This window comes from Alexandromys fortis, unplaced genomic scaffold, assembly GCF_014885135.2.
Source record: "Alexandromys fortis isolate MF-2015 unplaced genomic scaffold, M_Fortis_MF-2015_v1.1 scaffold_19, whole genome shotgun sequence".
Lineage (NCBI taxonomy): Eukaryota > Metazoa > Chordata > Mammalia > Rodentia > Cricetidae > Alexandromys > Alexandromys fortis.
The window spans coordinates 6,904,632-6,918,392 of record NW_026067890.1 but is presented as its reverse complement, the minus strand read 5'-3'; the positions used below and the strand labels follow the sequence as shown (position 1 = coordinate 6,918,392).

At 48.0% G+C, this 13,761-nt stretch overlaps 1 protein-coding gene across 1 annotated transcript in view; it reads right to left on the bottom strand.

Moving 5' to 3' along the window:
• Abca4 (ATP binding cassette subfamily A member 4) overlaps nt 1-13,761 on the bottom strand; it is a 147,251-nt gene that overhangs the window by 104,464 nt on the left and 29,026 nt on the right. The window contains exons 2-5 of the mRNA XM_050149669.1: nt 9,463-9,556; nt 7,958-8,099; nt 6,867-7,006; nt 3,229-3,356 (exon numbers count right to left, since the gene is read on the bottom strand). Of these exons, the coding sequence (XP_050005626.1) occupies nt 3,229-3,356; nt 6,867-7,006; nt 7,958-8,099; nt 9,463-9,556 (504 nt within the window). The remainder of the gene's footprint in view (nt 1-3,228; nt 3,357-6,866; nt 7,007-7,957; nt 8,100-9,462; nt 9,557-13,761) is intronic.

Below are 13,761 nucleotides of genomic sequence, written 5' to 3'. Positions count from 1 at the left end.
TCCTCAGCTAACAGAGAACTTGAGGTCAACATAGGTTCTATGGCAGCTTGTCACAAAACAAATGACAAAGTACTGGGTGTTTATTAAGTATTTATTTTGGGTCTGGCAACATTCTAAGTGCTTTACTTTCATTAGCTTTTTTCACTCTCTCTTTATAACCACCGTATGTAGTGGATATTTTTGAGTGAGGAGAGGAGACAGGCTCAGAGTGATTCTGATGCCACAGTGTGTGGCCGAGCCTTGAGGCTCTTAGATACTCACTTACACTTACTAACTCTTTGGTGAGTAAGGAAGAGTGAGGATTGGACAAAAAAAAATGAGTCTTGTGAGCATGTGGATTGAGGAAGCAACATCTGAACTGGGTCCTGAAGTGTGTGTAGGAATTTTTGAGGTTGGGCAGATGGCAGATGGAGACAGAATGATGAAATGACTTCCCCAGATGGGAAGAAATGCTGTGGAACAATCTTTGTATGTTGTAGATATATATTGCTCTCACTGTTAATAAGAAGCTGATTGGCCGATAGCTGGGTAGAAGAGAATGGGTGAGACAGCCTGACACAGAGAGAATGCTGGGAGGAAAAAGGGTGGAGTCTGGAGTTGCCAGCCAGACCCAGAAGGAGCATGAATGTGCCATGCTAATAAAGGTACCACTATGTGACAGAGTGTAAATAAGGAATATGGGTTAACTTAAAATGTAAGAGCTAGTAAGTAATAAGCCTGAGCTATCAGCTGAGCATTTATAATTAATATAAGCCTCGTGTGCTTATCTGAGAGTGACAGCAGGACAGGAAAACTCCACCTATGGAACAAGGTGTTGAGATGCCCTCCAGAGCTGTGCGCATATGCCAAGAAGAAAGAGCCAGAAGGAAAACCCACTGATTGTGAAGAACAAGGTGTCCCCCATTAATAAGGATGACCAATTGTAGCTTCCATGGGGGACACCAAAAAGGCATATTGGCATTGTGGTTGCGAGTACTAATGGCCACGTTGACTAAAGGTAACACACAGAACTAGATGGGGTAAAAGCCATTATGTGTGAAGATAGAAGCAAGGAGGCCTGGGAGCTGGGTGGGGGCCTGACTGGCTTCGTTGTCATGAGAGGTGGGTTGTGGAACTTGCTGATCTGAGAGCATTGGCTACTCCAGTGCAGCATCCCCTAGAGCCTGGTGACCCTGGCCCCTTGTCCATGAAGAGCCTCTGTCCTGGTGCCCAAAGGGCAGCCACTTGAACTCCAAAGGTCATGGCTGTACAAAGTGGGAGGAAATTTCCCCTAAATTCCAACCCTTATCTCTGCCTCCCTTTTATTACCAACTGGAAACGGTCACAGGCATTGCCGGGACTGGAGATTTATGAGCCGAGGAAAAAGCAAACGGGAAAAATGAGCCATCACTGCTGATGACACTTCCCCTGCAGTGAAGACAGAAGCCAGGCAGTGCCAGGCAGCCAGGTCTGCTTCTCTGAGCCTCATCAGGAGCAGACTCTGCTCTGCTCGTCTGTCTCCAGGCATTACTGTAAGGTCTGGACCATTAGAAAGCAGGCAAGCGTGGGCTCCTTCATGTGATGCAGGGAACCAATCTAAAAACCCCTTCAGCAGCTGTCCCCACCAGGTGGGGAGGAGGTCTCCTCTCTCCTCTGGGCTCCGACAGCAGTGCCCTGTGCAGACCTTCATCTCAGGACAGGCTCATGCTCTGAAATTCTCAGCTGAGGTTTTGGTCTCCCCTGGAGTCACGTCCAGCCAAGGACAAGAGTGCACACTCGAGCTGGTCAGTCTCCCAGAAAGCTTCTAACACAGCCAGCTGAGCTCTATACCTAACACTAAGGACTCAGCTGAGCTGACAGGTGCGTTTCTAACAGGTACTCCTGCATCACTGATGCTAATGACCGCGGGACGACAAGAACCTGTCCAGTGGCTCTCAAGACCTGAATTCCACTTAGTTCTTTGCTTGTTTGTTTATTTTATTTTGGTTTGTGTCTTGAGACAGAGTTTCTGTATGTAACAGATCCAGCTGTTCTGGAACTCTTTTGTAGGCTAGACTGGCCTAGAACTCACAGAGATCTGCCTATATCTGCCTCCTGAGTGCTGGGATTAAAGGCATGCACCACCTCTCTTTACCCAGCTCTTCTTTTAAGAGTTATTTTAATTATAGGCGGGTGTGTGCATCTGTCTGTGAATAGATGTGAGTGCATTGGATCCACAGGAGGTTGTGAGCCTCCTGACATGGGTGCTGAGATTCACACTGGGTCCTGTCTTAGACACCGTTCCATTGCTGTGCAGAGACATCATGACCAAGGAAACTTTTATAAAGGAAAACATTTAATTGGGGGGGTTGTTTAAAGTTTCAGAGATTAGTCCGTTATCATCATGGTAGGAACATGGCGGCACACACGGAACTGGAGCAGGAGCTGAGAGCTACATCCTGATCTGTGGGCAGGCAGGCAGAGATTGGGCCTGGCATGAGCTTTTGGAACATAAAATCTCAGCCACTGTGACACATTTCCTTCAACAAGGTCACATGTATTCCAACAAGACCACACCTAGTCCTTCTAATCCTTTCAAACAGTTCCACATTCTGGTGACTAAGCATTCAAACATGTGAGTCTATGTGAAGACTATTCTTATTCAAACCACAACAGGTCCTCTGAAAAGCAGTGTGTATTCTTATTCACTAGGCCATTTCTCTAGACACATGCACACACACACACACACACACACATTTGCACACACTTAGAGTTCTTATCTTAGCTGGAGCCCTTCCCTCAAATGCTTGGAGGTCAGCTTTTTACTGAGTAAAGGGTACTTTTGTCTTCACACAATGACTCCTGACATCCAGGAAACACAACAGACGTTTCTGTTTACATCTACCCTCCTCTGGGATATAAGTCTCCTGAGTAAGGGGCTTTGCCTGTCTGGCCCAGACTGCTGCAGTAGCTACAGCTGTCCCTAAAGATTTGATTATTAAATGGTAAGGTTTCTCCACTCTACAGGGTAGGCTCAGTCTCGTGATTTCTCTGCCTTCCTTCAAGTTCCAAAAACCTGGGGAGTCTGATGGTGCCAGAGGTACCAGAGCTGTTTCAGAGTCCTGGGATCGGACGCTCCTTGACTCAATGACCCCCAGGCTTGTCCACCATATGCAGCATAAGCCATGGAGTCTGAATATGGGAGCCAAAGGGAAAAGAAGTCTTCCTCAGGCTTGGTGCCTCCCCTCCTCTCCAACGGTCCTCACCTACCTGTTCCACACGAACTTGGGAGCTGATCAAAAGATGGGCAACAGAGTCAGACAGGCCAATGTTTCTTGTGAGAAATAGTGTCAGTGTATCCTCATCTTTTAGGATGTCTCGGATTTGTAATCCTCTTCCTGAATACGAATGGAAGAAAGAACAGGGGGTGAGTCAAAATAAGAACAGCATGTAGTATCGGTTTGAAATATTTCTGCTTGACTCTTGGAAGGGGGCTGTGTTCTTGGCTTCCTGGGGAACTCTTGGAGACTGCGGCTGCTAGAGCCTGAGCACAATACAGTGGAAGGTACAGAAGGAGGGAAAGTTAACCCAGGGTGAGCAGGGTGTCAGGCACTTCTTAGAGTTGATCTGAGAGAGTGACTTTCAAGAGAATAAAGGCTGGACGGTGGTGGCACACTCCTTTAATCCCAGCACTTGGGAAGCAAAGGCGGGTGGATTTCTGTGAGTTCGAGACCAGCCTGGGCTACAAGAGCTAGTTCCAGGACAGGCTCCAAAGCTACAGAGAAACCTGTCAAAAAGAGAGAGAGAGAGAGAGAGAGAGAGAGAGAGAGAGAGAGAGAGAGAGAACGAGAACGAAGGGTAAGGAGCTACAGCAGAGGAATTTGGGCTCTTGAGTATTTGCCAATATCTGGAGACATCTTTGGGCAGTATTATTGGGGAGAGGCCAATGATATTGCTAAACATTCACAGTGTACAGAAGAAGGCTTCCTCCCTAAAGAATGTCCTGCCCCTACAAAGGTCAGTGGTATTGCAGAGAGCAGCCTTTAGACACAGCTCTACAGGCTCTCACTGTAGTGGTCCATGGATACACACAAACATGCAAACACAGTTGTCTAAGGGTTGAGGACTATGGTCCTGCTCTTTTTGCATCCTTTGTCCCACCTATCCATGTTGGGTACACAGAGGTAAAACTGAAAGGTCATTCTGTCTGTTCTCTCGTGTTCTCTCTCTCTCTCTCTCTCTCTCTCTCTCTCTCTCTCTCTCTCTCTCTCTCTCTCTCCCAGTATGGAGGCCTGATATAGTATCAAAGCCTCAATAAATGTCTGTTGAATGACTGACCCTAGGTACGCAATAAATACCTGTGCTCCTGTCCTAAGAGTGAAGCCCCATTTGGCTGTTTATTTTTTAGTTACTCTTTAACATCCTCAGCTCATATTGCATACGAATGCCTCGAGAGAAGGGGCAAGACAGAGAGTCATCTGGCCCGGGTATCATACCACTGTGGCCTGGCTGTGGCAGGGGTGGGATGGGGTAGGAGAAGAAGGGCAGGGACATGGTAAAGCACACACCCTAGCTGGGGGCTGAGGGTCACCCTGCCTGCAGAGCATGGGGCCCAGGGTCTGAGCAGCAGGATGATACCAGACAGGCTCTCCATTAGATTCCTGAGCGGGGCCGTGTGAACGGGGTGGGGTGGGGGTGGGGGGTTTCTGGGGAAAGAAAACTACATTTCTTCTAAAATGTGGTTCTACTTGTTCTCTTTGCTGGGAAGACTGGAGGCTAGGAGTGGGGGACAGAGGGTAGCTGCAGGTGAGGCTGTGGGAAGAGGGGTTTAGAGATGATTGAGACCACAGAGCTGACTGGGCACAGTGGGGGTAGTCTGCAACTGGGGTGTCCCCATTAGTCCTCCCCTGGAGAGAATGCAGCCCTACAGGTTTGCTGCAGAGAAGAACGTTGCTGCCTGGGTCAGCATGGGTACACTTTCCCAGGTATCTGGGAACCCCACAGGCAAAAGCCGCAGCAGCTGCAACAGTCCACCCCATTCTGCATGACTGAGTTCCTAATGACCTCAGACTTCACGCCTTGACCAACACCCTGCAACCTCTTCCTGACATCTTGACTAGACTTTAGTGCCTGGCCCAACATTCCACCAGAGACCATGTCATTTACTCCTGCGTGAGCTCTGGGCCCTCTCAGTTTCTGTCCCTAGCTTGTGGGGGGCCTTGGAAGGCTATCCTGACCCCTTGTGCCCTAGTCATGCTCTCCTTTAGGAGATTCCCCCCCCCTCCCCAGATGGAGAACCTGCAGAAAAAACCACCTGCGCCCTCGTTCACCCTCAAGTCCTGTTTTGGGTTTAGAGTCGTGATTTCAGTTCTCCTAGGCACTTGCAACAACCACAGAGACTTCTGCATGGGGTGAATCTCTTCCACTCCCTGCAGCCAGACTTAATTTCATGGTCAGACCCACCAATGCAAAGGCCACTTCATGGCAGACCCTTCGGAACGAAGGGAAGAAGGAAAGTCGTCTTGAGATCAAGACAGTGGCTGTCTAGTGCATCTGCTGGCCGAGCTCCCCTGCATTGGTTTTTTTACTATTTAAAAGGCAAGTAGTGAACCAGTCATAATGGCTCATGTTTATAATCCCAATACTTCGGAGGCTGGGGCAGAAATATTGTTACAATATCCAGACAAGTCTGAGCTACGTGAGTTCTAGGCTGGCTAAGCTAAGTAAGAACCTGTCTCAATAAACAGGCAAATAAACAAAATGCTCGTTGTGTCTCTGCCGTCTATAACCCTTCACATTTGAGCTGACGGTATCAGCACTTCTCCAGCAGAGCAAAGAATGGAGCATTCGCAATCTGGGCTGTGGAAATCATGACCAGCAGTGTGTGCTCCGCAGTTTGGAAGCAGCGCGAAGGTAGCTAAGCAATCCTAACCCAGCGGTCCGGATGTACTTCTGTGCTCTTGCCCCTCCAGGGAGCAAAGGCAGAAAGTGGCTAGATGGGAGGGCGCCAGACTCTGTTTCCAGTCTTTTCCCTTCCTGACTCCCCATGTTCTCAACGCCCTCTGCTTCCCCATACGGTGAGGGACAGCATGGCCTACCCTATTTTTGTTCTCTAGGTGCCCTGCGGGCAGGCACTCAACCCATCCATCTCTCTATTCTTGCCTGCCAATCATGAAGGTGTTTCATCCAAGATTAAACAAGCGGATTGAACTAGACACCCACTGTGTGTATGTCTCACCGCGTGCTGAGCGTAAAGGGGCCGTGTCACATACAGTGAGGAGGACTGGTCACATCATCATCTTAACTTTACTGTTGGTAACTCGAATACAAGCTGCCCTATCCAGCCACTCTGGACCCCTTGGCGTCCCTTGGTAGTCCTTTCCTATGGCTGTCATATGGTGGTCTTTATAGCCACACACCTTTGTCTTAGGAATACGTCTTTCCACAGCAGTAGCCTCTGACCTCCATCCTTGCTGTCTCCTCATTCACCATCTCTCCACATTATATCCTGTTCTCCACGGACCCACCTGCGTCATTCTGGATGCTAAACGTGACTGGAAATGCCCATTAGGAGGAGTCTTTGTCTCTGTATGCAAGTGAGCTTGTGTGTATGTGTGCATGTGTGTATATGTATGCGTCAATGGAGGTACACACAAGCCACAGCATGCATATAGAGGTCAAAGGACAACCTCTTTGCGTTCACTGCTGTGTGAGACAGGCTAGCTGGCCTCCAAACTTCTGGAGAATTCTCCTGCCTCGACCTCCCGCCTCACCCCAGGAGCGCTGGGGTTACCTGCCTCTGGCATCGTTTCATGGAATCACCCGCTCTTTACTAGGTCTTCAGAGTCTGGTGTGTCAGGCTAACTCTAGTGGCAAGTACAGAATGGGGACACGGGCACCCAGGTTACCTGCGAATCTCTCAGGGTGAGTCCGTAGAGTGTCCATGAGCTGGGACAAGGTGCGGAGCTCAGCCCAAACCTGGCCAAGCTGCTGGACCTCTGGTGTGTCCACGAAGAGCTCCTGGAAATCTCGATACACTCTTGCCAAGCTATTGAGAGAATGCCTTATAAATAAATAGCTGTCTTTTTCATAACCATACAGTTAGCAGCTTTGTGCTTCTTTTAAATTGACTTAGCATAGCCTCCATTGGATGGCTAGTTATAATTTTAACCCTGACAAAAATGATGAGTGTTTTGCTCAATATTTGAATTGCAGCAGGGCAAGCTGACCTTACACCCCATTCTCTGAGCCTGTTGTTCTGAGGCTGTTGGAAGATATTACCAGTGAGTCTTCCCGGCCTTCACCCAGTTCTCTGAGTTCTCCTCCACCACCCACTCTTAGGGGTGGGACCTGACGCCACAGTTCATCCACACGGTCCTCCCTGCGCCTACCCATCCAGACTGACTGGACCGGGAGAATGGAGATGGGCAATTGGATGTTCGGTTTTGTGGGTTAAAACCACACTGTGGGAGCCACATCCCAAGATCCTTGTGCTGCAGGTCACTAATGACAGTTTCCGTCATTAAAGGTTTGGAATTCCTTATTTTCCTTTAAGAAGGAAACCTCACGTTGTAAACTTGACTTCGGGTTTCCTTGCACTGCTTGCTCCTTGGCATTTCTCCCAGGCCTTGTCTAAAGAAGCCTATGGAGGAGACAGAGAGGGCTACGGGCAGCCTGTGGCCGAGGTGAAGGAAGTTAGTTAATTGTTCCACCTAAGAAGACGGGTGACCACAAAGTAGTGGGCACATCGTAGCCTGGGCTGCTATTAGATTTTAGGTCCCCTCTTGGACATACAGATGAACAAATCATGTCCATGTGACTGAAGTTTGAAGGCTCCCCCCGCCCCCAGGTGCCTTGCCATTAATAGTGTGGAAGCTGCCCTCCACACTCTTTCAGAGTTCCTCATCAGCCCGTGGGAGCAGCACACACTCCTGCATGGGGGGAGGGATGGGCAGGGGGTGCAAGTTCCTCCCTGTAGGTGGGAAATCTCAGCACTTACATGGAGTTGTCATAGTTTGACACAATTCCAGGAGTTTCTCCCGGGGTGGGGTTCTGAAAACAAGGGTTATTCATGTTGCAGAAAATCCCCTGGAGCCATGGTAACATTCCTGCCGAAGGCATCGCCTTGTTGGGAAAATGGCCTTTAAGACAGAAAAGGAAAGCGAGAAGGAGTGAGTCACAGAAGCCAAGCAGGCCAGGAGCACAGACTCTCTGGGACTCTGCTTCTCCCTCGGTTATGAAGCGGGAACGTCTAATGCAGGTTACTCCCTGTGCTGTGTCCCAGAGTTCATGGCACATAAGGAGACAGATGAAGGTTACAGGGCAGCAGCTCTCAACCTATAGGTTGCGAACCCTTTGATGTCAAACAACCCATTCGCAGGGGTCACCTAAGTTCATAGGAAAACACAGATATTTACATTACGATTCATAACAGTAGCAAAATGACAGTTATGAAGTAGCAACCAAATAACTTTATGGTTGGGGGTCACCACAACCTGAGGAGCTCTGTATTAAAGGGTCACAGCATTAGGAAGGTTGAGAAGCACTGGCCTAGAGACTTACATGGCCATGCGGAGCGGAATTGAGGCTAGAAAAGAAGTTTCTGGAGGAGGGCAAATAGGGAATTGGCTCGGGGAGGCTGGTGATCACAGAGGTTCTTTCCACGACAGGCGCGGAGGCTGTGCACTCCTGGGGGTGACGGAAAGAAGCAAGGGTTTGCTGGACAGGAGGTTGACAGAGCAATGGAAGTTAGAAACTCAAGAGAAGGGAACTTGTCAGCTTTCACAACTCTTGGGGTGTCCGTGTCACCTGCCTAGAAGAAAAGACACCATCCTGGCCAAACCCACAGGGGACCTTCTGAGAAGGCTGCTATACATACAAACAGGCCCACACGAGGGCTGTAGATGCCTTGAAGCTCCAGGGTGTAATATTTATTAAGTGTGATCTGTACTGTCCCTTCTTATTTCTCCCCTGGTACCATGTAAAACAAATTCCCTAAAGCAGTCAAGATAAAAAATAAACTCGGCCGTGGTGGCGCACACCTTTAATCCCAGCAATCAGGAGGCAGAGGCAGACAGATCTCTGTGAGTTTGAGGCCAGCCTAGTCTAAAGAGTGAATTTCAGGACAGCCAGGGATATACAGAGAAACCCTGTCTTGAAAAACCAAGGGAAAAAAAAAGAGCTAAATTTGTAATATAACAGCTAAGTTTAGAAAAACAACAAAATAATAAAAAATTATATGCATAAAAATATACAAATATACACAGGGCTATGTTTGACTCTCAGAAGCACAGAACGAAAGAAATGAACTAGCAAACAGTACATTCTTTCTATACACCATGATAACCAAGACTGCACATGTTTCAAGAAACTAGAATTTGTTCAGCATTGATGAACCTGGTTCACATACCAAAGCCTCTGAAATGCCAACAGATGTGATATCCCCAACACCCAGAAGAGCTTCTTAAAGGGAAGGCCAGCAGGGGCTTCTGGGCTCATACTCACATGGATGGTGGCTGTAGAGGGGGTTGGCATTCCTCAGCCAGATTAACACCAGAAACAAAGACAGAGGCCACACGAGTTCCACCACAAAGCGAATCTGGAAAAAGAGAATCAAAAGAGAAAGATCAAGGGTGCTAAGAGACTTGGGGAGATGATACGCCCAGAGGAGAGAGGCTTTCGTGGTGCACGGACTGGGCTGTGGTACAGCGGTACGCCATGTAACAGTGGATCACATATCCCACAGCAGCCAAAAGCTCCCTGTCACTGTCTTAACATCCTAGTGTCTGTGCTGATGTCACATCGCCTAAAGCCAGAGCACGTATGTACAGCAATGACGCTCAATGATGACCATGTGACCGTTACAGGTTCAAGTCATTCACTGAAAGACAATGTCTATTCATAAAAACCAAACTAACAAAAACCGTAAGCTGGAAGCAAAGCGTGATGCCACGTGGTGTTTATAATGGCGGCACTTTGGAGGCTAAAGCGTGAGTTCAAGGCCAGCCCCGATGATGTAGCAACTTTGAGAATATCCTGTCTCAGAAACGATTCACTGCCAGGAGTTGGCGACTGTAAAACCAGCAGCAGCCCTATGCATACCATGCTTGTCTCCTGGTTGCATCTTTTTTGTCTTGCTCTTGATTTAATCTTGTGTTTATTATGGCTCTAGGAGCAATAGACTACATATGCATAGATAAACATATATACCATAGAGCTACGCTGCCCAGATGAGCAGTGGGCGCTGCTGGGGAGGTCTTTCCAGTCTACTTTCCAGTCTGCAAAGGGTGATGAAATTACCTAACCAGGCGCTGCCCAGAATCAGCCCCATTGGTAAGAGGAACCCGACTAATTACCTGAAGAACTTCCTTCAACCTTACTCCTACACCACCTCTTGCCTGATTCATTGTATCAGTCAGATTCTGAGTCCTTCTGCATTCTCTCTGCATCTAGTCCTAAAATAGCACAGACACAAGACCGAGACGAAGGAGCTCAGGGCTCAGCACATATGACTGTATACGGGGATGCAGATTCCTTTTTTTTTTTTTTTAATTTTTTTTTCTTTGAGACAGAGTTTCTCTGTATAGTTTTGGAGCCTTTGCTGGAACTCACTCTGTAGACCAGGCTGGCCTCAAACTCAGAGATCTGCCTGCCTCTGCCTCCCAAGTGCTGGGATTAAAGGCATGTGCCACTACCACCTGGCTATGTATGAAGATTCTAATAAAGTCCTGTGTAATGCTGGTGCCTCAGACTGGAAAGATCTCATAATCTCTCATTCTGTGGATGAGTGAAGAGACCTACAGAGGCAGGTGATTTGTACAGTATCACAACAGGAAGCAAAATCCAGCCTTCTGCCTCCAGGGCCAATGCTCCTCCTACCCCCTCCCATTGCTTTGCCTTCTGGTGCGTGGTAGACCTCTCCTGAAGGTGGTCATTGAATTAATGAATGAACTAGTGATCAAATGACTCTGTGATACGGTGCCCCAAAGCAAAGTAAACAGAAATCCAGCTAGTCAACATTTTTTTCCTTCAACAAGAACTGTTGTTTAGGGGAAGCAGACAGACTATACCATGGTTTCTTCCCTCTCCCCACAACCAGAAGAGGTGGCTGATCTCAACCTATCACAGAAGATCAAGGGAGCCTTGGTTTGGAGTCAGAATTCTCCTGACTCCAAAAGAAGAGGCACTTGATGGTGGTGCTCACATTCCAGCGCTGGACACAGTGGAAGGAGGAGAGGGAGAGGAGACTGTGAGTTAGGGATTAGACATCCTAGGACAAACCATGTGCTGCTTAAAACAAAACAAAAAACAAACAAACAAAATCAGAAGTTGGCTGGCAGCCAAGTCCTAACATATCTGAAAATTCATTGTAGAAAACAGACCACATATTAAAAGAAAACAAAAATGTTTACAGGTAGATAGTAACTTTCTAGAAAGACTACTCAACGCTTAGAGGAAACAGACATACAAAGGCAGCAAGAAGATAGAACAAACATTACATTTTTCTTAATGTGTCCACTTTCCAGGGCTTTCCTAGATACATACTTTCCTACAACGTGACGAAATACCAATATTGGGTTGGGCAATTCCCACCTGGGGTTTAAGGAAACAGCCCCAGGAATATTTGCTAGCAATTAGAATTGCTGATAATCGTCCACAGGGCTTGCGCATCCAGAGTCCCCCTGGCCTAATACCCCTGCCAGCCCCCAGCACTCTTACAATCTCTCTTGGTCCCTAGAGCAACACTCACAGCTGCACCCGTCCTCCACTGTGAATCCAGCACCCCATACAAGGCAGGGTTCGTGGACGTTCCCATCAAACATGTGTGGACTGAGTAAATCTTAACCAAGGGCCTTGGGGGCCTCTCTGGGGAGCTGGAGTTGACACAGGGGCTCAGGCCATCAACAGTCGGAAGACTTAATACACTGCACCCCGCCAAGGCGTGCACCTCAGCTTCTCTCTCACCTCTATTCTGGACCATCCTGTAAGGGTGGTGGGGGAACAGGTTCAACAAGATAGCCACGTGACAGGTGCAAGTGATGACACGGGAAGTTGCTCTAGGTGTCTTCACCGAGGAAATGAGACAACCAGTACAGAGTCATCGCACTTGACTCCTGAGACAACTGATTGCCATGTTGGCCCTCTACCAAAGAGTGTCAACCTGTGAGTCATGTGGGATGCTAACCGCCACTCAGGGAATGTGAAGATTTGGGTTTCAACCACTCGCAGGCTTGCTTAATTTCCGAGTCTCCGTTTTCTCCCCTACGAAACAGGGATGATTTTTCTGTCCTGTAGTATAATGAGAATTAAGAACAGACTGCTCTGGGACCAAGGACTGGGGTTCATGACACGGGGTAACCTGTGGGTGGTGATTCCTTTGGGGGTCACATATCAGATCTCCTGCACATCAGATATTCACATTATGATTCATAACAGTAGCAACATTACAGTGATGAAGTACCAAAGAAATAATCATATGGTCGGAGGTCACCACAACACGAGGAACTGCTTTAAGAACAGAAGCATTAGGAAGGTTGAGAACAGAAGGTTCAGTTTGGAAGCATGGGGTAGGTCTTCTCCTCCGTACTTAAGAAAGGCGTGGATGTGCAAGGTCCTGGTCATGGGGGGACAGGCCGATCTTGCCTTCCTGTCTCAGAAAAGAAGTTTCTAGACTCACACTAGTACATTTGGTCTGTCTAGGAAATGCTACTTACAAGTTTTGGGTTTTGTTTTGCTTTTATTTTGGAAATGCTTTCTTGTTTGTAACTGCTGTGCCGTGCTATTTTACTTGGGCCTTTTATTCATTTATTTTTACTTTTTGCATATGTGTGAGTGAGTGGTATGTGCATGTGTTTGTATGTTCCTGTGTGTTAGCATATTTCTGTGTATGAGTACATGTGTGCAGGTGCATCATGTTAGCATATTTGTGTATGAGTATGTGTGTGCAGGTGTGTGTTAGCATATTTCTGTGTGTGTGTGTGTGTGTGTGTGTGTGTGTGTGTGTGTGTGTGTTTAAGCCCCAGGCTGACATTGGGTGTCTTCCCATTGTTCTCCATTTTAGTTCCTGAGACCAAGGTTTTCACTTTCTGACTCAGGGTCTCTGGTTTCAGTGAGTCTGACCAGGCCAGCTTGCTCCAAGGATCTCTGTCTCCACCTCCCTCGAGGTGAGATCATGGACAAAAATTACCACTGCACTTGGTTTTCAGTGTGTTCTAGGGCCCTGAACTCTGGTCCCCACACTCGTGTGACAAGTACTTGACCGGTGGAGCCAGCTCCCCAGCTCAGTTTTATTTGTATTAATTTTTTTAAGTTAGCATACAAAATACTGGGCTTTATTATATCATTGACACAGGCCTCATTGTCCTTCCTTCTAATTCGTCCCCATTCCACACTATCCCGCAGGCCTGCCCCTGAGGGTTCCCTTCCTTTCTCCAGACAGCACCCCTTTTTGATTGCTTCTGTCCTCTCCCTTTTCCCTTAGGATCTTTCCCCATTCTGTATTTGGCATGCCTGCTCTGTGAAGGTGCCAGGACTTAAAGTCGTCTATGGGGGAAACGGGACCCTCCTTGTGCCTGCGCTCTTCCTCCCGTCTCTAAATCCAGGGCTGCTGTTTTCTTCAGATACCCCAGGGCCCTCCAACGACCTGTCTCCATCAGCAGTCCTTACATAGCTGTCAAGCTGGACGGACGCACATAGGCATCTCAGGCCATGTCCACAGGGAGGTCAGCATCTCCCAAGGCTGAGAACTCCCGTCCCAGCAGAGGTGGCCATCTTTAAAAAACACTGGGGAAAAGAATGTTTTCC